The sequence below is a fragment of the Anas acuta genome, chromosome 11, assembly GCF_963932015.1.
Source record: "Anas acuta chromosome 11, bAnaAcu1.1, whole genome shotgun sequence".
Taxonomy (NCBI): Eukaryota; Metazoa; Chordata; class Aves; order Anseriformes; family Anatidae; genus Anas; species Anas acuta.
The window spans coordinates 17,461,444-17,486,627 of NC_088989.1; the positions used below are offsets into that span (position 1 = coordinate 17,461,444).

At 40.8% G+C, this 25,184-nt stretch overlaps 1 protein-coding gene across 4 annotated transcripts in view; it reads right to left on the reverse strand.

Moving 5' to 3' along the window:
• The window catches only part of VGLL4 (vestigial like family member 4), a 90,253-nt gene that overhangs the window by 5,612 nt on the left and 59,457 nt on the right, over positions 1-25,184 (reverse strand). For 3 of the 4 annotated variants that reach the window (XM_068695160.1, XM_068695159.1, XM_068695161.1), the window contains 2 exons: positions 18,969-19,158; positions 2,307-2,532 (listed from right to left, as the gene is read on the reverse strand). In XM_068695160.1, the coding sequence (XP_068551261.1) occupies positions 2,307-2,532; positions 18,969-19,158 (416 nt within the window). Of the gene's footprint in view, positions 1-2,306; positions 2,533-18,472; positions 18,650-18,968; positions 19,159-25,184 lie in introns of those variants that run through there. The other variant, XM_068695162.1, reaches the window with a different exon arrangement.

Here is a 25,184-nt window from a genome sequence, read left to right on the forward strand (position 1 = left end):
GCAAAAGACTAACAGAATCGATGTAATTAACACAGTTTTAATTTCTTGTCCATTTTATAAATCTCCACAGCAAACCTGCAAAAATCACGATTTTACCTAACACCATACAAAGTAAATGATGAAGGCAAGAGTTTTCATTGTTTAGTGGTCCTCCAGTCTAGACAGAGTAAGAGCAAGACCAAAGTAAGCAAGATGAGCTTTCAAGTGAAGATTTAACTCTATCAAATTATTATTGTCTGGACACAATCGGAACAAATGCTATTCACATCTTACTGCACTAACAGAAAAGTCAAAAAGTAAAGAAAAAATAGTGAGTTCTTTGATTTTTCTGTAAGAAGTTTATGTATGGCAGGTTTTTTTTATTTTTTTATTTTTATAAGGGATGAAATTTTGTGCCTCTAAGAAGCTGTTTGGGCACTGTATGCATGCATTTTTAGATATGCAAGGCGTGAGAAGTAGAGAGAAGTAACAAGAGAGCTTGTTTCAGGAATGCATGTACCAATACCATTAACAATTTGAGAGGGAGGGATAAAGCATCTTACAGAATCCCCTGGTATGATTCTGGGTGTACAGGTGCACTGAGCAGACTGTACCTATTTATATATAAATACTGAGATGAGAAGCTGAGAACTTAGCAACAGTGACTACAGCACCTGTAGACCGCCTAAAATTGGAAGGTATTTTTTCCTGTTCTCTGTCAGAAACATACAGTAAAATGAAATTTCATTCAAGGTGCTAAAGTAAAAATAAATAAATAAATAAAAACAAATGTAGGGTTTCTTATTGTTCAATACATTTTTCTTCTTTTTATGATTTCTACTCTGTGATCTTGGCAAGGTATTACCTCAACATCCTACTTCCTCAAGAAAATAGATTGTAATCTAGCTCAAAATGTCAAAGATAACAAAATAGAGAGGAATCTGGTAATAGGCAATAGGAGTGAGCCCAAGTCAAACACTAAAATAGAAGAGTGTCAGCGGTGTGAGCTGCCAAGCTGAGGAGCAGCAGTAACACTATCAAAGGGCACCAGTGTCGTCAGTGGAAGCCTGTCCCTTCCTCTTCTGTCATCACTGAATGCTGAGAGCAAAGAGGAGCTGTTCTGCACAGAACAATAACTCTGTGACCTGGTGCCAACTGATGCAAGATATCAGTGACACTAGTGTAAAGCTAGGCATTTTGGCACAGCAAAATATAAAAGATTAGTGTATGTAGCCAACCATGTTAAAACGTATGCAGTAGATGTAAAGTATATGCTCCAGTGGAAAAAGGCTTTCAACAAATTGCTTATAAAAAAAGACAACCTCCAAAAGACCATCCACTCCAAGTGCTTACCCTTTGCAATACATCATTGTAGGTGAGGAAGGAGGGAAGGAAGGAAGGAAGAGCTTGGGTACATGGGCCAATTTAATTTCTCATCACAACTCAATTATCTTACTTCACCTCCCCACTTGTGAGAAGGATAAAAGCACGTCTGGCACATAAGAAAACTGTTTTTGTATAACTTGCACAGAGATGGCTCATCTTCAGCAGTTCTCAAGGAAAACAAATACAATGTATATGATGGCAAGCAAAATAAAAATAAAAAATAAATAATAAAAACACACACACACACACACACACAAAAAAAAAAAAAAACAAGCAACCAGCCAGCCAGCCAAAAGCAAAACAAAAGCCATTCCTGCATATGGAAATGAAGTGTAACATTATCAAAGATCATTACACTTTGCTTTAGGAAAAGTCATCATGAAATAGTGATCCAACATTGGTCTGGAACAACACAGTGAATGCTTTTGGCTGGCTGAGACAACTGATGTCACTCCACCTTCTTTCACTTGAAAAATTCAGTGCAAAATTGTATTTAATGCCTTTTCTGTCACCTCTTCCTCAGCAGTCCTGGCAGGGTAAAGGGTAGAAATGCACTCATGGATTGCCAGTGGAAGCACAAATAAAAACCCTTTTTACCTCTGAATTGCATCAGTTATTGCCTAACAGGTACTGGAACCTTGCTTATCCACAGAGTAACTCAGACTTTGCATTCCAAATTCAAACCCATGGGTTCAAAAGCTTAGTAAAGCATCAGAAGCAGCAGGGCGGCTAGGAACTCTCTGACATACATTTAAACACCAAAACTTACTCACACAGAACACACTATGGCATTCGCTGTGCATTTTTAAAATGCACGTTGCCTGCAGAATTGTATCGCCTATTATTGTAGCTCACAGTATGTTCTGCTTACGTCTGGGAAGTCCTCCCTGTGCCTACAGCAAGGATTTCTACAACCACCCAGAGGTTCTAGAAGCCCGTACCTGCTGCCGTTCCACAGAAGTCAGTGTAGGTGTGATGCCGACTGTTCGGGTTGCATCCATGCTGTTTTTGGTCAGTGCTAGAGGTTGATCCATGGTCAAGCTTGGGATTGAGGCGTACATGGCGTGATTGGCGTGAAGGCTCATCGTTGGGGCAGCAGCCCTCTCTATTGGGCTGCGACTCCTCTCTCTGTGCTCCTTCCGGTAATCTCCGTTGGCAGTCTTGTTTCTGATACATGAAAGAGAAAAAAGTCAGAGGACTTACTGATTTTTTACAAGCTGTAACGACATACGCAGCATTCAATCCCTTTAAGAAAGGTGAGGAAGGGCACGTTGCTTGGCCTGGGGGGGTGCAGCATCCCTCATTACGGTACCCCCGGTCTATCCAGTCACCCCCCAGCAAAGACAAGCACATGATTCACACCTGCAAGCTCCAGCAACCAACTTGTTTTTTTTCAGAATTCTTCAGAATTTTTTAAAATAATTTCTTAAGATATTTATCTAAATGCACTGAGCTAAAACAACAACTGATAATAACTGATCTGTTAAGATCAGACACCCCCACATTTAAAATACCATTAGTCCAGCTCTGCCCCCTAACACTGCAGTATTCTCTAAGCACTGCTGAAGCCCAAAAGTGTATTTTACTCAAAAGATATGGATTGATACCAACAAATACAGTGAGTAAAGCAGGAAGCACAATTTTCAGAGCAGCAAATGGAAGAAGCACACTACACTGCACATCTAATTATTACAGCAGCCTTTAGAAGAGTCATTTCAAACTCCTGCTGAACGATGAAACTCAGTGGCAGTACTCGCGCAGTTAGGCTGTCACTCATTGCAATTAACAAAATCTGATCTTGTACTCATGAGATATTTCAGTTTCCATACGCCCATGAAGTATGGTGTCAAGTGTTCACCCCTTCTTGAAAGGGAAAGCAGCACGTCAGGAACGGTGCTTCCTCCGCCTTGCTGAGGGCAGCCACTCGCAGCTGCCGGCAAATGCCGAGGTAAGGATGGGTACGGCTGGCAGCCGGGCACAGCCCCCAGCTGCACGCTGCTACAGCCACTGCCTTGGTGGGAAATACAAACCTCAGCCCGTCCTTCACATAAGGAAGAACTAGAGGAGAAAGCTGGTTCCTTGGAAGACATGATCTGTCTTCAGCAGCTCTTGCTGAAGTTCCCTGAATGTCTATCGCAGAAATGGGTGAAATCCATTTACAAGCTTTTCCCCCAATTTTTAAGTGCATCACAGCAAATTAATACGCAGGAACAATCTTAAAAAGTGCTCTGATGAATGTTAGGCAGAGACAGAAAAGAAATAGAAAAACGCTTTCTCTGATAATGGAAGTATGGGTGTACGAATAGTATCCAATATTGGAACAAGTTACAAATCCAAGAAGACACTGCCTATTGCAACGCCCAAGAGCCTCAGAAAAAGAATGCTAAGGGCTGAAGGGGGGGGAAGCCATGCAAACAGAGGAAAATGTGGAACCCCAGGGTTATTAAAAAAATGCTATAGAAATACAGAAATCTTGCAGAGTTCTATGGGGAACAGTCACCAGAATAAGGATACAATCTGTAGCCGTTCAGCCCCCTGCCCCCTGGCTATCACTTGTCCCGTAACTGAGAAGCTGCAGATCAGCAGAACCAACCATCAAACCTCACCTTTAAGGTTTCACAGCTGGTGCCCAAGATGTTCTCTGAAAATCATGTGTGTCTTGAATATAGGCCTTTATAGGCCAGATTTAGATGCTACAAAGCAGCACGCAAACCACAAGGAAATACATTCTCAGTGTTACATTTAGGTCTTTTGCCAGCTTTGGTACCATTTCAGAACACAAGACTACTTTACAGTATCAGCATTCAGAAGAGAGAAAGCTCAGCATTGCGTTGCTCTGAGCCAATGACTGATGCAAGCGTGTGACTTAGTGGCAGCAAAACAGACTATATTTAAAGTACAGTAGCCTCATCTTAAGTTACAGTGCAGAAGACTTCCGATGAACACTCAACAAGCTGTAATCCTTCACTACCCTCTGAGAAGCAGGCTGACAAACAGTACGCCTTTACGGATTGCTTTCGTACCTGGGCAGCAGCCGTCAGAGAGCCTGGTATGTAACATGTGGAAAGGCAGCACCAAAATTGCTGTTCAAGTGAGAAGGGCGGAGATGCTGTGTAGGGATGGCTCATTCTTCTCACTGCAACGCACTATCTTTGGTGTCTGCAAGCCAAAACCTTGATTTTCGACTAAATATTACTGGTCTACTGCAATTTAAATAACAAGTCGGAGGCATTTCACCCCTCCTTCAAACATGTAGTCATGGCCCTGAATACTGGTGGCTGCCAGTTTTGCTGCCGAAAAGAATGAACTTTCCTGCAAACATTTTTGAAGAAGAAGGGACCAAGAAACTGGGCAATGGGATCAGCATGAAGGCAGGGAGTAGCACAGACCTTCCTGCAAGGTACCTAAAAGTAAAGAGTTATCTCTGTAACCTCAGCAGGCCCCACCCCAATCCTTTCTGCAGGCAAGTAACTCCCTCCTCCTCCATCACAGCAACAACTCCCAGACTGAGAACAATTTATACTCAAAAATCTGCTCAACATCTACCTTAAGATAAATAGTCCTGGCAAAAATGAGAAATACCTGAAGTTCCTACACCCACATCAGGTATTTTTTCTGAGCCCTGCTCAGAATTGGACAGCACTACGTAGTGTAGGAACGTGATAGCTCTGCCCCTGTGAAAGCACACCAGCAGTCCGCAGTCCCTCCTGTTCTGCTATAAATAGCAAATCCCACAGACATCTGACTCCACTTGTAAAACTACTGTATGTAAAATTCATTATTTTCACATTACTAAGTTTTAAATATATCTTTAAAAATAATTTTCTATTAAAAATGCCTTTATTCAACTGATTTTTTTTCTCTTTATTATTGAGAAAAGTAATCTGAAAAATGTAGGAAGTGCAAATTTGGCTATCTATAAAAGAGGCACCCAACTTGTAAATTAGAAATAGTTCTGTTCTTGCTAAAAAGCCAGACCACAGGAGCAGCATGAAAACTATTACTCTATTAACTTCTGTGAAAACAGAATTCGATGTAAATATTTCATTACAATATTTTGTATATTTTTCTTCTGACTACAGCGATGAGACTTCTGTTTTGGAAAACCGCTCTGTTCTTGTTCTGCTTTTAGATGCTTTGACTGAAGAGGCCATCAGAACTGCATGTGTTTCACCATCATTGTGTTTCACCACAGTGAATTAGCTTCAAAATTCCTCACGTGCTGAACGAGTACAGAGATGCATCTCTTAGTTCAAATGCAGGGTCAGAAAGTTACAAAGGAGGATTTCGGGCCACGTTTGGAAAATAATTTGAAAATTCCAAACAGCTTTACCAACCCCCAACTCCACTTTGTCTTAAAAGCCATCAGTTATCTAACTTGGACCCCGCCTTCAGAGGTGCATCCGCCAGTGCATCTCCACGGGCTGGAACACGGCTCTCAGTGTCAGGGGGAGCTGAGCCAGCATCAGGCAGTGGGACAGCACTGCCGCAGCCTTACATGTCACCCTTACCTCCCTTCTAATGGAGTTATCCAAGCTACTTGCAGGTTTATTTTAGCAAAATTATACAACTCCAGCCTTAAATTCATTTCTCCAGCACTTGAAAAACAGACGCTGTTTTCCATGTTTCTCCCCAATGAATCATAACCGAGGCTCCAGCACTTACCAAGCATCATGTGCTCAGATGCATGTCATACCAAAACCACACACATCCTGACTCCTAGCTCAAAGCCTGCTTCAGTTCACTTCTCAACGTTTGGTAATTGAAAGCAATGTTTCAGTCCTCTGCCGGAAGCAGTTCAGAAGTAGCTAAAATGCATTGTTCTTAGATATTTTCTGTACAACCTTTAAACGCAGCTGTTCTGTCCACTGGCACCAAGCGGCGGTAATTCACGCTCGTCCTGGAGGAACAGGCTAACTCTGCCAACTGCTTAAGGAAAAGGAAAAAAAGAGGCCCACCGAAGGGGACAGTTTTGCTTACACTCACTTCCAGCCTTAGATTGCTAAGGAACAGATGCCAAAAGTATTACTGTACCTCCAAGTGAAGAAATCACAGACGTTTCACACTCCCTTTGGCAGAAACAGAGCTCTAACTTGAAATGGTTGTATTGTAGGAGTGTGTTTCTCTTGCAGAAAGAACAAGTATCCACTTACATTGCTTCTTAATTAGCATGTAAGATGTTTTTCTTCACACAAACACAATGCATGCTATGCTATTGCTAAATGAAAGCTATTTCATTTGTGTAACTTAATTCAAATATTATTATTTTTGGCATCCTTTATAATGTTCATTTTCTGACATCATCTACTGTACTTACTCACTAACACTCAGGCTTGAAAGAGGACAGCTGCTTTTGTTCCAGACCACTTAAGGATTTATAGGCCACTGATACAAAGTGTCTCCTCCATCACTTCCTGCAGACCCAGCCATTCATACGCATTGCTTCTGTTATTGTGAGGTGGCAAAACAAGAACAGAAGATATTGCAAAATACAATGATATATATCCAGAGGGGGAAAATCCTAAATTGTCCTTACGCATATTTTTTTTAAGCAATCTAAATTTCCTTAAAAAAAGAAACAAACAACAAAAACCTGAAAATATTAGCTTTTTGCTTTCCATCTGTCAGCCAATTACCTGAAGCATTCAGGACATGAAATCCAGCCCAAACAGCTCTTCAAACCCGGTCTCCCTTGACTGATGGCCACCTAAGTACAGGACCCTTTTTCCTTCCCTTCTGTAAGCTCTGTGCCTCCCTCTTACGTTGAGTAGCCCTTCCTTTTTATGGCTTAGCACTCCATCCCAAAAAGCTTCCATGTAGGCGATTTGCAACAGATGATTGTTTTTGCAGGAATCGCTTCCTCTACAGAACATGGGCATGTTCTCTGGACATCCGATATGGTTTCCTAACAAAGATAAAGAACACCTCCCCCTTTTTTTTTTTTTCTGCCACCACTGCCATTTCAGTGTTGCTTGTTTGGTGCATCCCCCCCTGCAGGGGAACTTCTGCCCTACCTAAAACTCTGGTCTGCCTAAGGCAGATAAAAGGGGTGGCTGAGCTCTGCTAATGCCCTGCTCACAGCACTGCTACAGCAGCTCTAGGCTGTGGCTCTGGAGGATGTGTTAGGACTGCTGGAGCCCTGCAGCACAGCAGCTCCCGATCCAGCTGGCGGCCCAGTGATCTTTAACCAAGGTCTGCATCTGACAAATCTGCCAGTTTGTCCCCCATTCTAGTGGATAAGCAGGTGGCAAAGTTTTCACTGACCATCTCTGGCTAGAAACAACTCAGCAAAGGCACCCAGGAAGTTAAGCACTGCCTCAAAGCTTCTCCAGCCACCTATAATTAAACTTCACTCTTCCCTGAAAAGAGCTTTTGTTCTTTTGAATTTTTCTTGACCATCAGGCTGTTTGGAGAGTTAAGCATCATACTTACACAAGTTCTTTAAGCTCAGAGGTATGCATGCACTACTGATTTCCCCCCTGCTCTCTCCACCCTCTGTAATCAGAAGGTTGCAGTTCCTTCCCATAAAACTTCAAATCATGATTTTTTTTTTTCAGCTTACTGCTATAGCCAGTGGAAAACCCGTTGAGATGAGAAGTCAACTTAAATAAAACAATCAAAACATATTAACAAGAAATAGGATAACCTTACATATAAATATAGGCCAGACTTTCTAAATTTATCCTTGCTAAACCAAGATTTTTCAGAGTTTAAACCTTGGAGTGGATAGTTACTTCCAAAATGTAATCAGACAGGAGACAATAAATCACAGTAAAAGAAATAAATACGGAATAAGCTGTAAAACACATAAAGGAGCATCCCATCACTGCCTGCCTGCAGCAAGCGACACACAAGTGCTTCCTGAAAGTGTAATACTCACAAGTATGAAAGAATGCAAGAGAACCACATGATGTAAGACCTTAGTCAAAAGCCAAACCCACAAAACTGAAATCTAAATCTAATGTACAGTAAAATCAATTAACGCAATCCCAGATCCTACTTACATCAAAAAAGGAAAAGGAAATCACCCAAATCTCTGCTCACCCACTGCTATCTCTGCTCTGCTCTTCCACTGGCTGCTCACTCATCTCCAAACCTCCTCAAGTCAGCACCTGATGCCAGCCTGATGGCTTATTTTGAAGTACCGTAACTTTTTGAAGAGGTCTTATGTGAGGTTATGCCTGAGCTGTCAATAGCAAATTGTAATATACAGTAAATATCTGCAAAAAATCTAAAATGGTAAGCGAGCTATTTTGTTCTGCTGAGGTTAACAGTACAGATGAATTAGCCTGTTGACAAATTCAATTAAAAAAAGACAAATCCCTAACATCTGAAAAAGGAGAATGACAGAAAGTTCCAGCATTTCAGTATTACCGCAATAACAACTGTCCAAGTATAACAGGACATTGCAGTAATGATAAAAAAAAAGTTTCTTAAAATGCACCATTGTGGCTACGATTTCAGGAATGTAAACATGAGCCATTTCATCTCTTCAACATGTTGTTAAACATTGGGATCTAGGTGGAAACCAACATCTGACTACAGCTCTCATCTGCTCTGGGTTTTTAGCGATTTGGGGATAAAAAAAAAAAAAGTACTCAGCCAGTCTCATTAGCCAAAGAGAAAAATCCTTCTGGTTCTTTAAACTGTGACATGACATCCCTGGCTTCCCTGCTCTAATTATTTTATCACAGTGTCACAGAAAGGCATGTTTCTTGGAGGGGCGACAGGAGAAATAACCGAACCTTTAAGATTTACCTGATGCAGCCACCTCCCCATAACTCTACTCAAAGAGCAACAACAAAGTAGCTCTGGTTTCGTTTGAAAAAAACACACAATATCCTAAAAAATACATAAGGGAAGAACCATTTCTGCCAACTGCGAAGACCAGAAGACAGAAGATGTGGATGCTACAGAGCTGGAAAAGGCTCTGCAGAGGCTGCAGTCTGTCCTTACAAGACACGGGTACTGAAATTAGAGTAGTTTCTTTTTTTTTTTTGGAAGATATTTGCAGTAAAACTACAAACCTCATACAGATCAATGCAGACCTGACACTCAACCCTAGGCTTGCCAGTCAGGACCCAGAACTAAGGTCTCATTTCTGTCTCAAAAGCGAATTATAGACAAGTCACCATAGTACCTGGGTGCTTGAAGGCACAATAATCTAATTCTGAGAAAGTCAAATTAAGCTGATGAAAGAGAGGGAAGCCAGCCAATGTTGACATCTGGAGTGCAAGTCAGGCTACCGCATATATTGGGACGAAAAGGACCTGATCTAGAAAGGGAAGTCACCACCGGCATAGAAACTAGAACTATCTGTGCAAAAGTCTGAGCTGTTTCGCATCCATAAGGCACTTTGAATTGCTCAGAGGTGAAAAACATCCAGAAAAGCAAGCGATAAAAGATGAGGCTACAGAGACACTTCAAACTTTCCCTAAAATTTCTAACAAACAGGAAGGAAAATCCAGCAGTTTAAGGAAAGAGTGAAGAGGCTTCGAGGAGAGAAGGTCAGAGGGGCTACTGGAAAGATTCAGAGACGGGTACAAATTAATCATTTTATAGCTAACTGCAATGCCCACCCAAGAACTTCTGGCAGGCAATTCCTCTTACATTCTGCTCATTCATGTGCTGGGTCACGTGCAGCTTTTATACTTCAGCCATGTTAACATCCTTTTGAAGTCAAACTTGGCACATGCAACAAACCTTTCATACCGAGTCACTGGAAAATACTGTAAAAACTATTTATGATCACACAGAGAAAACTATGGGCCAATGTCAGGAGAAAGCTTGCATATAAAATACACACGGCAGCGGGTCATGCCCTAGTGCAACGAGATTAGCCACATACATGTGTGCTCAATATTGCCAGGGTACATCAGTCTGTTCTGCAGGCTCTGGGAAAACTTGGTGGTGTTGAAACTCAATGGTGAAACTGTGCAGAACTGTTAGAGGAAATAAAAAATGGCAGTTAAATTTTCTTACAATATTTTCTACTTTTTGATTTGAAAAAATAAAATAAAATACTTGCATTCATTACTTAACACCTGTCATGCAATGATTTTTGCAAAAGTTGAAACCAGTTTATGTCAATCCAAGAACCCCAAATTTGCAAAAGCATATGGATTTTAGTTAGTTCAATCACACAGAAGATTTCAACAGATGGACTCATAGGGCTGAGGAGCAGATTAATCATTTTCTTCAAATACACGAAGTGCAAAGTAAAAGATGTCAACATGAGAATGGAAAGTTTACTTAGGAAGAGCTTTAACAACACAAGCCATTCTGGAAATAAGGTCAGAGTGCTGGAATTAACTGTGTCAAATTGTCAGGAGATAGGATTATAGAGATTTGTTTTCCAGCTTGAACAATTCTTAAGAGAAAAAGGAAAACGGGCCTGGATCATTAATGCCTAGAAATTACGGTCTCTCTCCATCAGATGCACAATGTAATGTTAGCAGATGTGAAGCAGGGAAAGCTGAGAATGCACATTCATTCAATTTCAGACAGAGATTTCAAAAAATATCCAAAAACCAGGCTTTAGACCTTTAGACAAAAAATGGTGTTTAAATAATTTTTATTTTTTTTTTTTTAAGATTTTTCATGGGCTGTTTTATAAAAGGAATAAACATTTCATTAAAACTTTATTGAAACTGTTTGTAATTGCTAATAAAATCCGAACTACTGAAACCTCTCGAAGCACTATAAATGTACTAACAGCTTCATTACGTTTTGCACAACTACTCCTAGCAATATAGTAAAATAGTTCCTGTGAGAAGCTGATAACCAAAGCGGCCACAGCAGCAGCACCTCACATCAGTTACTCCTGCGTTCGAAGTGCCCAAGCCAAAGGTTGTCAAATTCTGCAGTCAACAGCTTCACCTCGCTTCTGGCTTAGGGGAACCTTCAGTCAGAAAAAAACAGATCACATGGAAAAGCATCTGGGGTTTCTGTTTCCACCCTTCCGAAAAGACTGATTTGTGAATATTAAACGTTACTGATGTGAAACCTGTGACAGCAAGCGTCAGGAAGCATCACTCCTTCTCTCAGACGGGTTGAAGCAATGCGTGCCCACAGAGGCCATGAGCAGCGGCGAGGAGCACAATGGCAGGACTTTGATAGGAGCAGGGGAACCTTAACTTGACTGCAATGAGCGACTGCCCCGTTACTTGCAGCAACTGTACATCTGTGCCACATTAAAGGCTACATGAAGCAGTAATTAGCGTGTTCTGAGACTTCTCCCAGATGTTTTGGAAAGTTTTTCTCATGGCTTGTAGAAACCATCCCGCCTCCCCCCTCTCCTATCCTAACCAGGCGCTCCGCACTCTGGCGGTGTGACGGGACGCGTGAAGCCCAGCTCCGGGCTCAGGCCCGTGGGCAGTGGGCAAATGGAGCTTTGGGCTCGTGTTTGGGGCATTTTATTTACCTAGCTGGGCACCACAGGTACCTTGTGGACAAGTGTACCTTGTGCTGCAGCCTCAGTGTGCGGTGCTGGGGGAGCCCTGTGAGCACTGTGCAGCCTGCCGGGCTTCAAGCAGGCAGCGTGGCCACGGCGATCTCGTTTATTCAACAGCACGGCAACTACAAAGCGGGGCGGCTTCCAGCAGAATTTTCCAGCGGGGGAAGCGGCCAAACGGCTGAGGTCAAAGCCTCCGCACTTCAATCGCGGCGAGCCCCTTCGCCTCCCCGGCGCTGCTCTGTCGGGATAAGCCCTCGCCGACAGGCGGCCCGGCGGGGCTCAGGGCCCGCCCCGTGCCCGGCACCGCCCGCGGCCGGCAGCGCCGCGCCCCCCCCGGCCCGCCCGGGGCCTCACGGACTTGGCGAGCGGCGGCGGCGCGGGGCCCGCCCCTCGTCACGATAAGAGTCCCGGCACGGCGGGAGGGAAAACGAAAGGAGGCTGGGCCGGCCAGCGCCGTCAGCCCGGGGGGGGGGGGGGAAAAACGTCCTTCTTCGAGTAGAAATTAATGTAGCGTTTTATTCCGATTCTTCCCCTTCCCGAGTCATTGTCTATAGCAACCGTGTCCATAACACTCTAATTCTCCAGAGCGCAACTTTCTAGTAAATGGTACATCTGTCAAACTGCAGGAAACATCTGGGAAAATGGTTAAATAAAAATGTGAGATTAAACCTTTGTTTCCATATGGTTATGATATACATCTAGAATATGTTTGTAAATGTTACTGGGTCTTCTCTTGCCTCTCACTGGATATCAGGCTTTTGGCCCGGTGTTGAATTTCACCCCGGTGTAGATACATAACTTCTGCGATGTAAAATTTCCCATTAATGAAAACAAAGAACGGCCCCTTGGGATAAGAAACCAAGAGCAGGGCTCGAGGGATTCGTGCTGTGTTCCCGCACACACACAGCCTGCCCTGCTGCTCCGGTGAGCGGGTTGGGCCCTGTACTGGGGCCTCCGAAACCAGGACCCAGCTCTTCACCTCACAGGGCAGCCTGCGCACCCAACGTACAAATGCCTATGGAAGCTTCATGCTACTTTACGAAAAGAAGGAAAGTTAACGTGGAAAACATTATACAGAAGTAGGGTTCTGGAACTAGCTAACAAAACCTTTCCACTTGCAATGGGAGACACATGACAAGTGGAGAGACCTAAACTAATCCTGCCTGTTTTATTTTGGTTTTGTTTGTTTTCTTCTCTCCAAGTACGTAAAAATTGCTCAAAATTTTGACAGATCAGATCTTTCTGTGCACAACTGATAGGCTCTCAATCAATTTTTAATCCTGAAACCATGCATACCCAGCCTTTCACTGTGTTTGGCTACGGGCTCCTGAACTGAAAGGGACTCGAGTATTTTCTGAAATGCCCCCTTGGTAAAGAACTTCTGCAAAACTCAGCGTTAAATATTAACTCAGACACATTAGCTATTTTAACTCAGTCTATGAAGGTTCAATTTAATCTACATTTGTTGAAAATAAGAATTTTGTGTAGTGAGTGATCTCCATTAATAATTAGGAAAATACATCCAGTTGATTTTGGTTTGGTCCATCATTCAAAGAATGCATTGGAGAAAGGACAAAAGAAGACAAAAGAAAAAACTTGGAAAAGCAACTTGAAACCTGCTATGTAATCCTTTGACCACTGTAATCAACAACAGCCACATTGTACCAGTTCCACTAAAAATACAGAGAATTTCAGGTTCAGCAGAATATCTTTTAAAACACCAGGTTAATCCCTAAAATACTTTAAAGGCATATATGTTCATGCCAGAAGAAGTGAGTGAAGATGCCTGCAAGCAAATGAGAGACATTGGGTGTTCTGAGTTGTTTTGTTTTGTTTTCCTAATTCCAATTTGTCACAATAAAATGACAGTGTAAACATACTTCTTAATATCCCATGAATTTTGGAAACAAAAAGGGGTAGTTAGCAGCAAAGACCATTTCTGAAAACTACCACAGTACCTCTGCAACCCAGTTCTAAATCTTTTCAAGCCCTGCTTGGAGCTGAAGCCAGCCACTTCCACCACAGGGACCTGATTTTCTGCAGAGCATTTCCACCATGTATTCTCAGCCCAGCTCAGAAAACAGTATGGAGGAAAGTAATGGGGTCCTCCTATTAAAAGGAATATTGTTTATTAAGTACTTCAGATCTTACACAAAATTCCTTGCCTTAAGCTACTACACGCTTGGAGAGAAGACAGCTGAGCCTGCTTCGAGCAGGAGGCTGGATGAAATGATTTCCTGAGGCCTAACCTGAATTTTTCTGTGATTTGCAAATCCAGGTAACTTCTAGGACAGCTTAAAACAGATTTAAAAAAAAAAAAAATGGCACCAAGGTAATTTCTGCTATAGTGTTATATTATAGTATAATCCATTGGATATTCATGGTAAGAAACTTGTGTTACACAATGGCAGCTTCCAAACTCCAGGAAATTAGCCTGGCTTTATGAATCAGATTTGCCATGGTTCTTCATTGTAACAAAAGTGAAGACACAACCTATAATTTGAAACAGAAGTGTCTGGGTCTGCTTGGCTAGGTCTAAAACTAAACATTATCTTAAGCGATACACATTAAAATAAATTATTCATGTGTAGATCTTTCTTTTAGAATAGAACAGAGCAGTTCAGTCAGAAGGAACCTTCAAAGATCATCGAGTCCAACCGCCTGGCCACTGCAGAGCTAACCAGAAGTTGAGGTTATCACTCAGGGCATCACCAAATGCCTCGAGTGCCACCAGGCCTGGGGCATCTGTTGGCCACCTCCCCAGCAGCCTGCGCCAGCGCCTGCCACCCCGTGCTGAAGAACCCCTTCCTCAGGCCCAGCCCGAGCCTCCCCTGGCGCTGCCTTTGCCTTCTAATTTAATGGCTGCAAAATTTTGTAATGGTAATTTTCATATAGAAATTAGTATTGCGATCCTATGCCACCATGCCAAATAGCAATTGAGACCAACCGATCAAGAGAAATATTTCATTCATAGTACTGTATGTACTGTACACAGCCCCAAACCAAAAATGCTAACATTCAGCACAACGTGCTGTACGAGCAAAGAACAAAAATACTAGTATTCTTCCAAAACACATTCAAATGGTCAGTTTTACAATTTCACCAGTGACACAAAATCGGAATGCTTTTGAAGATGTCTGTGACAAATTCATTTCAACTGTAAATACACTGATTTGAAACCACAATTTGCTAGCATACAAACTATTTTAAAATTGCCACACCACAGCTATAAACTATTACCCATAACTGTCCCTTGTCCAAATGCAGTTAAGTTACTAATTCCTAGTTCCTAGTAAAAGCCAGAGAAGCAAAACCAGCTTGGTGTCATTTCTTTTAAAAAAGAAAGAAAGAAGAAAAAAAATGAGAGAAAAGAAAAATTATATGAAAAGAAGAAAAAGAAAAAAGAAAAAAAGAAAAAAGAAAAAAGAAAAAAGAAAAAGAAAAAAAGAAAAAAGAAAAAAAGAAAAAAGAAAAAAAGATTTTTGTGCTGTTGGCATTTGCTGGTGTTATTTGCTCCTTGGCAAACAAAGTGCCATGAGCAGAAACTTATCAGCCCTCAGCTCCCCGCGAGGACTCTTAAGGCAGAGATGATGCCTGCTGGGAAAAGGCTGATGTCAGCTCTCAGAGCTCCCTGCAAGGATAAGGAGGCCTTTGTTTTCAGCTGAACTGTGAAAATGAGAAAATGCCTCCAGCCTGACAAACAAGAAACCCACATAACATAGGTCAGGCCTGAGACCTTCACTTAAAGGTACAACACGCTTCACTCGCGCTCCGCTTCCATCACAAAGCCCAGATATGGTTAATTTTACACAGGGCTTGCCATGAAATGCTAAATACACCTTGGAAATGTAACAAAGAAGCTTCATCTGTTAGGGAGGACTGGTATAGCTCCAGCCACTTTACCCATACTTGTAATTCTTACATAAATCAAGTTCCTAATTACTCTTCTGTAAATCAAGGTGAATTTGGTGAGGTCATACAAAAACAGAGGCATGTTCCAACTTGGGGATTAAATAAACTCGCCTCTCCTTTACAAAGCAGCAGAAAATAAAGTACGGTACAAAGCACATTTTAGTTCAGCAGGATTATACTTTAGTGAGTGCATTTTAAAAAAAGCATTTGAGAGACAAGAAAGCACGCAATGCAAATAAAGGAATTTCATATTACAGTGCCTGGGTTTTATTTTGAGGTGGGAGTATTCATTTTTCCCAAGTGAGGAGTTAATGGGTGTAATCTCTACAACCACAAAAATACAAAAGCTGTATAAATACAGTCCAGTACACAGCCACAAAGTATAGACTTTTAAAAATTAGTCTTGCAAGGTCTTGAGTGTATTTTGATATCCGAAAGCCAAAAATTATCTCCTCTGAAAAACAGAGACTTTGATAAATGTGTTTTGTGCACAGGAGTTACGTTACATAGTTTAGAAACATAAGAAGTTTGCCAGGGCATGTGATTTGCCCTACTCCAGAAGTTGTGTTTTTCCACAGTAAATGTAAACCCGGGTACAACTCTGAAAGAACCTAATCAAAGAAAATACAGAGGGCAGTTATACCTGAGCAGGGAATAACTCAAAGCTTTAAATTTCAGAACAAAAGGTTGGAATTGTTTAATAACCAAAGCATGTAAATGGATTCATTCCCATTGACGCACAGCGACTGAGATGCTAGGGTACCGGTACCTAAGAGTTAACATCAAATTGCTAACATTCTGCCATCTATAATGAACCACAGCACACAGTTCTTGTCCTGTTTAATTACATTTCCACCCACAATATGCTGGTGTTAAGAGGATGAATATTCAACTGCTTCACAGTTCCACCAAGATGATCACAAAGACCCAGATGTCTGAACAAGAGATGCTTGTGGTTTTAAAGACTTTGGCTTCCAAGCACTGCCTTCCAGATGAAAAAGATCTGTCCATTCTGGACAGTTAGAATAACCGAAGACATTCAGCTAAAGGAGTAAGGACTCAAACAGCACTATGTGGCAAAGATGCACAGCCTGCAGCCCTGATATTGGGTGAGGCTGCTATGCCCAGAAACAGGGTTTGTGTCACCAACTCCTTCCTCCTGTGCATTCAGGAGACTTCACACTGAAAAGCTCAAAATACAGACGCTAAACCTCATCTTTGTGACTGCAAGTCACAAAAATGCATTTGTTGCCGCCAAAGATACTGTGCCATCTAGTCTCCAGATTACACTATATAAGTGATAAGGGCATCTCTTACGGATTTGCTTTTCTAAATTGAACATTATCAAAACTGAACTTTAGAAGCTTGAAGTCACTACAATTGGACCACCATTATTTGTGCTCCATTAAATAATTCTTTCTCCAAATTAACTTTTGGTTAGTGCAAGCAAATCAAGCTTCTACAACACACTTCCCATCTCCAGAATTTTTAGGAAAGTTTCACAAAGTTTGAATAATTCACTTCTATAATTAAACCAGAACGGAAAAAAACAAAAAAAAAAACAAAAAAAAAAACTGAAAAACATTAGAAAAGGCAACTTTATTGGTGGTGGTGTTAGAGAAACAGCAGTAAAATTCAGAGAACATTTGCGATCTTTTCTGAAAAATATTCGGCAATTTCAGATATACTGTAAAAGTTCAAGATTTTGTAATACTCAGTTGAAAGAGCTGCAGCCAAATTGAACTTATAAAATACGGTGGAAAAAAAGATGGCCTGTGTACGCCATGTTAGATTGTGGTTCCTATGCAGTTGAAGGTTTAATTGAAATAGATTAAGACTCATCACACAAATACTAGGCAGACCACCACTGCCTTCTATTGTCAGAAGACAAACATTTCATATATGAAGTAATCTATTGAGTAAAAATGCACCACACTGGAAAAGAGTATGCAGCTTTAAAATCTAAGGGATCACGTGAAATAACTGCCTGCATCTTTTAGTTTAGAGCTATGGTTGCACACGAGTCTGTTGGTTCAGACTTCATTATTTTTATGGCCTCCACTGTATAAAGTGTTATAATGTATGTAACTGCCAGCTGTGTTTTATTTCATCACCAGCATATGAATTTTTATAAATCACATCTTTTCCCACCAAGTTACATCATAATACAAAAATGCCATAAAATTCTTCAGTTCTGTCATGTATGTATGCCACAGAAATAGAGCATATGGTTCTTTCCAGTACCACCATTTTCAGCGCCAAGAAAAGACTATAAATAGTTAAGTTTTTTAGGAGAGAGAAGAAGGTATCTTGTAAATGAGAAGTCTCTCCCTGCTTGTGAGCTTTTATTGTTTTGCATTACTTCAGTGCTGGATTCCTGATTTGTAACAAATTCCAAGACTGCAGACTACAGGCCCAGCCTCTGACTAACACTATGGTGATTTATTTGAGGATAAATACCTCTGTCCGCATCTTATGACTGAACACAACAGTCCACAGCAGAGAGGAATGTAAGGAATGCAGAGGCTGTACGAGCTGAGGCAGCAGGGAACAGTGCTCAGCTATCAGGCTGCCCTGGACTGCTGAACTGCTCTGATCACTTCCTCCAGTCAAGAATGAAAGGAATTTTTTAAGCCTGTACTTCATGCCAACCAGACCTGCATTCCCAGGAATGAGCACACAGCAAGAATGGCATTTGATGATTACCCAACACATGCACCTAACTCATCAACACCTTACCTGTATGAAACATTCCACATCCAACTGTCAGAGCTGGAGTGCAATCACGCAAGTAATGTTTAGCAACAACTGCAGCTTGCCCAGTTGTCAAGGCAGACTACAGAGCAGCTGGCTCACAATCTCCTGGCCTCTGAAAAATGCAAACCACTTCTGTTTCTCCTCCTCCTGCTTCCCCACCCCCAGAGCACAGACTGCTCAGAATCTGGGGAAGTGAAACGAGCAGATTACAAAGAACAAATGAACAATGCTTTAAAAATTCAAGGTGAGAACTTCTGTTTTGTTACAAATAGTTACATTAAACTAATTCCTGTTTCTTTCTGTTGTATGCAAACAAAACAAAACGAGTCATCACCCATCTAATCACAACAGCCTTTGTGCAGATTTTCCGTACAATCTGGAACAAAGGAAAAATCTAGCACAAAGTTTAGCATGCACAGAGATTCAGAGGATAGCATTAGATTCTGTGAACCAGAGGTAATAAAAGCAAGACACTTACAGATGTGGATTGAACATTCGACTCATTTTAGAAACATGTTCATTTTCACAGTCTAGCTCCTCATCCCCTTGGTCCATGCTGAGCTTTCTCTTGCTGGGGCTGATAGGAGGAGGGCCTGTTCGATGGTTGGTTAGAGCAGAGGATACTGGAAGAGACTGCATTCTGGGCTCACCTCTTAGAGCTGCTTCACCTACAGGAAGAAGACAAGTGAGGATGAACACAACAGGGAAAACAAGTAAAATAGTAGGGGTTTTTTTTGAAAACATTATTGTATAAAAATTTCCCAAACAGATGTCAGCTGTGCACAGTCATATTTGAGACATGGTTGGAGGAGGCAAGGCATCATAAGCCATACCTTAGTGCTTCATACTGGAACAAAGCAGCCGTTGAAAAAAGGTAATATAAGAGGGTTCAGCTCACCCCCAGATAATCTGAAAGGCTAAGCTAACACATCATTCTAACAGTATTTTTATTCAGAAGCATTCCTTCTTACAAGCTGCCATTCCAACATTGAACTTTCATTACCTCATTCTGCAAAGCACGACTATTTGCAATGAAATGCGCTTTGTTCCTTTTCTTATGGTTGTGGTATAAATTCCAGGACTACAGCTCACATTTATGCCAAATATGCAAGATCTAAAACTGAATAAGCGTTCAAATTCTCAAATTATTCTTTTTATAAAAAGCTGTCCAAAACAAGCTTCTCTGGTATATAACTATGCAAGGTAAAAATTAGGGGGAAAAATGGAACTTGCTGATGCAAGTGTAAATTTGTCCTTAAATGTCCTTCTCCATACTTTTAAACTATGTTTGGTGCAATATACAGATGAGCACACTTTTTCAGCAGAAGAATCATAACATTTCAATTCTAAGAAAGCTGTTTTTCCACCGGGCAGACTGGTGTTAGAGTACTCAGTAGTTTATAAATTTTATATATTTTCTGATAACACTAATCAGAAAATGCCATTCACAGCATGTGGGAGTTACATATAAATAATTCCAGAAATGATACAATTAGCTTGCGTATAAACACGTCCACATAATGTTACTAAGCATGCATTAAATGTGACCATAGTATTTTTCCCATTTCAATTAAATGTCTCACTAAATGTGTAGCCTGAAGCACAGTGCTGCATTTCATCAACAGTTATGGACTTTACTGGAACTCACATCCTTACAGCCACAGGTCATATTTAGACTTCATAGGGATGTAGAAATGTTTAAAAAAAAAAAAAAAAAAAAAAAAGTTTGGGGGCTCTGAAGGGGGACTTGAAGATGAATTAAACTGAACAGCGTTCCCTATTCTGGTAATATCCCTGAAACAGCTACTTTTGCTAGAGTTTAAAATTTGTATTTTTCCTATGCTGCCAGAAGCATTTTGTTTTTTACATGGCCATAATTTCCAAAACTAAAATTAGGATAAAGTTAACTTCATCTACAGTCCTGAGGTACCTGAGAATAGTAACCTTTGTATGCCACCACACATTTTCACATCATCACTGAAGCAGACGATTTATAAAACGTTGACCTAATTCCACACACAACAAATACTATTTTGTTGGAAAAAGAACGAGTGAGGAGAAAACCTCCTGAATGTTTACCAGTAAAAATAAGCATTTTGCCAATTTAGTCAGCATAATATAAACTAGCAAATATACACTGACCTATAATACACCACAAGTCATGATTTCTATTAAAGACTCTGGCACCAGACCTAAATTGGAACTTTCCATCTCAGCTCTAAATAGTAAAAACTGTGCCCTAGTGCAGATGCTCTCAGACAGGCATCCAGACCCCTTCAGTTTGAAACAACTGAAGGGTTAGTTGGGAAGACCCCCACACTCCCCAAGCACTGACCTATCTCGAGAGAAGCTTTTATCAAAAAGACCTCTCGTTTGAAATAATCTTCCTATCAATACAATTTCTGTATTTTTTTCTTCAGCCTTTACATTTTGCCTAGATAGCGATCATATTCTGACACAAACTTCTTCAACTTCAGAAGTAAACCGCATCATACCAATTTGTCTCGGTGAAATCAAGGAATCTATCTCAAGTCTCTCCTTGATAAGAAAGTTAATACCCATGTCAAAAGATAAAACTTCTATCAATTAAGGTTTGTGATGCTTTCATCCCGCCCATATACAGTCACTCTCTCTGCAGTGTCCCAGATCACTTCTGAGGACTTGAACACAGAATTCCAGTAGAGAAGTCGCAAATTCCACGTCGGCACCTATTTCCTACTGACCTCCTAGGCTGCTCCTGGCAAGAGCGCAGCCATCCTAAATGCCATGTGAGGCTGACTCTGGGGTTTACAAAAAAGACAAAATTTTCTAAGACATCGAATTCTTCAAATGAACAGAGCTGCAGCTTAATGAGGCCAGGGGGCAGCAAGCAGCGGGGGGCAGGAGGAGCTCTGATCACCTCGGCCTCTTCCAGGAGCGGCCAGAGCTGTGCAGCTCCTCCTCAGCAGACCCAAGGGGCTGGTGCTGAGCACTTTACGCAGCCCACCCTGAGGCACAAGGCAAGCAGGGAACAACACCAAACACAAGAGTCCAGATAACTGGGTGAGATCCAGAGGGAAAATATCCATACATTGCACATGGGGGTAAATCACACACACACATACTGCATTTGTACTGCACCGGGAGTTCTCCTGTGGCCTGTAATTTTGATTAGGGCTAGAACTGCTTTATATTTAAATAAAAGACGACTTCTTCCCCCACTACTTTCCTCCTTCCCAAACTTGAATTTAAACCAGAGAGGGAAAAACCACAGCAGAGTCTGTGACACAAAATGCTGCTTTTCTGACTGGATTTGTCTCCCCCAGCTGACCACACTCCATGGTAACCAGACTCACATCATACAACTGGCAAAACAACACTCTGATAAAACAACTGTGTTTTATAAAATTCCCCAAGTCTAAACTCCAGTCTTCAAAATTCATTATTGTGAAGGGTTGTGTCTGCACTGCAACCAAAAGCATAGATAGCAAACACATTTATTGTGCCTCTCATAATACTTGCTTTGTTTCAGTAAGCAGCTGGTGTAAGGCACTCTAGATCTGCTGCTTTCAGATACTTCTGTGTACAACTGTTCATACCAGTCTCTCTTTTTTTCTTAAAGTTAGGCAACATGATAAAACACAAACAAGCAAAACCCAGATAACAACGTGACGTCGTGTCTGCCTATATCCCAGTACTGCAGTAGCACACTCACTTGACAGAAGTTCATGCAGTCAGCAAGAATGTTCTTTATTTTAACCACTTAGGAGCCTAAACTGAAAGTGATTCAAACCAACACAAGCAAACTAAATGACTGTAAAAACAGCATGTCTCTTTTCAGACATAAACACCACCAGGACAGCTGAATCTTTAACATTATTTGTGTTTCTCTTGTAGTTCAGTCAGCAGTATCTGCGTCCCTACTGAAACATCCATGCAATACAAACATCACAACAGCAAAAGTCATGTTTTCACAAGTGTGGATTTGACAGCAAGACACCAGAGAAGTCTTGAAGTATGTCTGAGAACTCCGGGAGTTACCAAAGAGTGGGGAAAAAAAATACGCTATTTTGGCAGCTAGCTTCCTTCCTCTCTGACCTAGCAGCTCTGCACTAAGAAATGGCTACCATATCCTATTCCCCCTCCCAGTTTCCTCTCTCCTGCTGGCTACCATTCATCCATAAAATCTGAGCATTAGTTACAATCCAGAAATGAAAGGCTTCATCTTTCCAGCTGAAGATTGACGTGATACAGACCTTGAAACAGAAGGGAAAAAAAAGAAAAAAAAATTGAAAGAAAATCCAAGCACTGCCCTTGGCCATTTTACTTAGGATCTGACAAACAAATTTGTCCCAAGAGTAAGTTCCTGACTCACTAACTTTGCAAAAAAGCCATGAGTTGTGTGTATCAGCAGGGTCTTTACCTTTAAGAACTTGGACTGAATTACCATGACCTCAGGCCACTCTACTAATTAATAAAATCATAGGCATGAGTGTTTAAAAGACTTTAATTAACACGCATTACACTTTTAATTACGTTTTCCAATATCTTCATGCAGACAAACTCTCATTACTAAAAGGAGTTACCTCATGTTCTTAAAGCCAGACATTCCCAGGATTCAATAGTACATGAAGATCTTCAAGGGCAGTTTTCTGTACTGGTCCAAGACCAAAATTTAGCATCAGGATGTATGAAATATTTCTTCTGAAAGGCCAGGACATTCACAAAAGCTATATATATATGTGAAAAGGGTACTATATAATGAAACTTGTTTCATCTTCCACTCCTACAATCACAATGAGATTTAATTGTAAATAAACGAATTCATGAACTATTGCATATCTTCTTCCATTATCTCAAACACAGAAGTCAGTCTGTGCCAACATGAATTGAGAAAAATGACATTAAATTTTTGATTCATGGACAAAAATCACTTGATTTGAGATACCAAATATCAAGCACTGCAGATTACTCAATTCACTAAGTTATCAAAACCACTAAGAATCACAATGTAGTACCACTGAATTAATAGGCTGATTTTGTCAACTGCCTAGGTTAGGCATTATCACAGCATATTATACATTGTAAAAGGAGCGTTATCTTTGAAATTGTGCAATTCCCCAGAAATTAAGTACGCGTGAAATATTTAGGCTGTTGTCTTAGAAGACTGTAACTTAAGGCAGATTTACTTCACTTGCATGACCAAAGCAAATTAATTAATCCTTTCGGACTCCTCAGCAGTAGATCTTTGTTTCATGATAAAAGATACCCTAAGAAGCAGCCACAAATAATATTACTTTTATAACTGCAGAACATTTCTATAACCCTATGCAAACAAAAGTAGTAAAAATATGATGTTGAATCACTACATTATTTCTGGATTGCAGTTTTGATAAAAGGTATGATTTAGCTTAAGGAAGAATTGATAATGAGAAATGCTCTGCCAAACGCTGTAAACAAGTCACAGTAGCTTGTATTTGCTTTGAAGTATATAAAACCAGGCCCACCTGGAGAACATAATAAACCAGCAAACTACAGGAAAAACAAAAAATTAAGTATTAATGAGAACAGCCTAATCGTAAAACACTTGCTATGAAACCAGATCTTGGAAATATATTTTTTTATTACACTTGATAGACTTCTTTCAGCAGCAAACTCACTAATGCACATATTTGACACACATTTTAACAGACTTTCTTGCAAGATGACAAAAAGCTAATTTAGGAAACCAAAAAAATCACATACACATTTACAGAAAAATTGGTAAAAGCCTGCTCTCATCAGCTTACAAAACATATGAAAGGCACTTATTACTCCTGGAACCACGCTCTGGCTACCACTGTGCAGAGATGTGTATGCCAGAAAACCCATGGCCAAAAACAAAATACAGTGATTAAACTGACTGTTCTATTCTGGCTCCTCCATCTGACCGTGCTTGCCAGTGAGGGACACGTTATGCTTGACATTGCAAGCAAGAACATAAAATAGTGACCTCTGCATTCAATCACCTCCACCCAGTTTTTCCTCCTCTCTTGTCCAAAAGACTGCACAATGTAAGGAGTCAGAATTTAAGTGCTATGAAAGCACTTGCAAAGCACAGGCATGGTTGCTTGAGGATCTGCATCTTTGTTCGTCATTGCTAAGTAGCACAGGCTAAAGTAAATTTCAACTTAATTGGCCTTGAAAATGCTGAACTGTATACAAAACACTAAATCGTAATAGAATGGAAAAATGGACTCCCCAAACCTAACTGTAACTGCTCCTTCAAATGTACTATGAAAAACTGACTGCATCATCTTACATTCTGTCTCATGAGACTGTAACAGCACAGCTGAACAAAAATAGCACATACTCTCTCTATATAAATAGACTTATATGGATAGGTGATTCAATTCTACAAATTAATTCATAAGCGTAAGAGAAGTAAAAAGTCTCTGCTGGCCACTCAGTCTAAGGCTGAAACAAATTCTTTTCATGCTAACCAGGTACCTACTGTAAGAACTTCCTTTTAATACACTTTTGGATGTGAGTAAAATAAGAATAATAATAACTATAAAGATATATCTCAGTAAATAGGCATGAAGCTGATGGTATGGAAAGGAGAAGGGTGGCAGATATGCCATAAGGAAGGCAGGCTGGAGCAAATTCTAACGCTCCAGTCTGGCAGAGCTCCCTGATGTCATAACACTAATCCCCAAGTACGCTTATTTCCTCT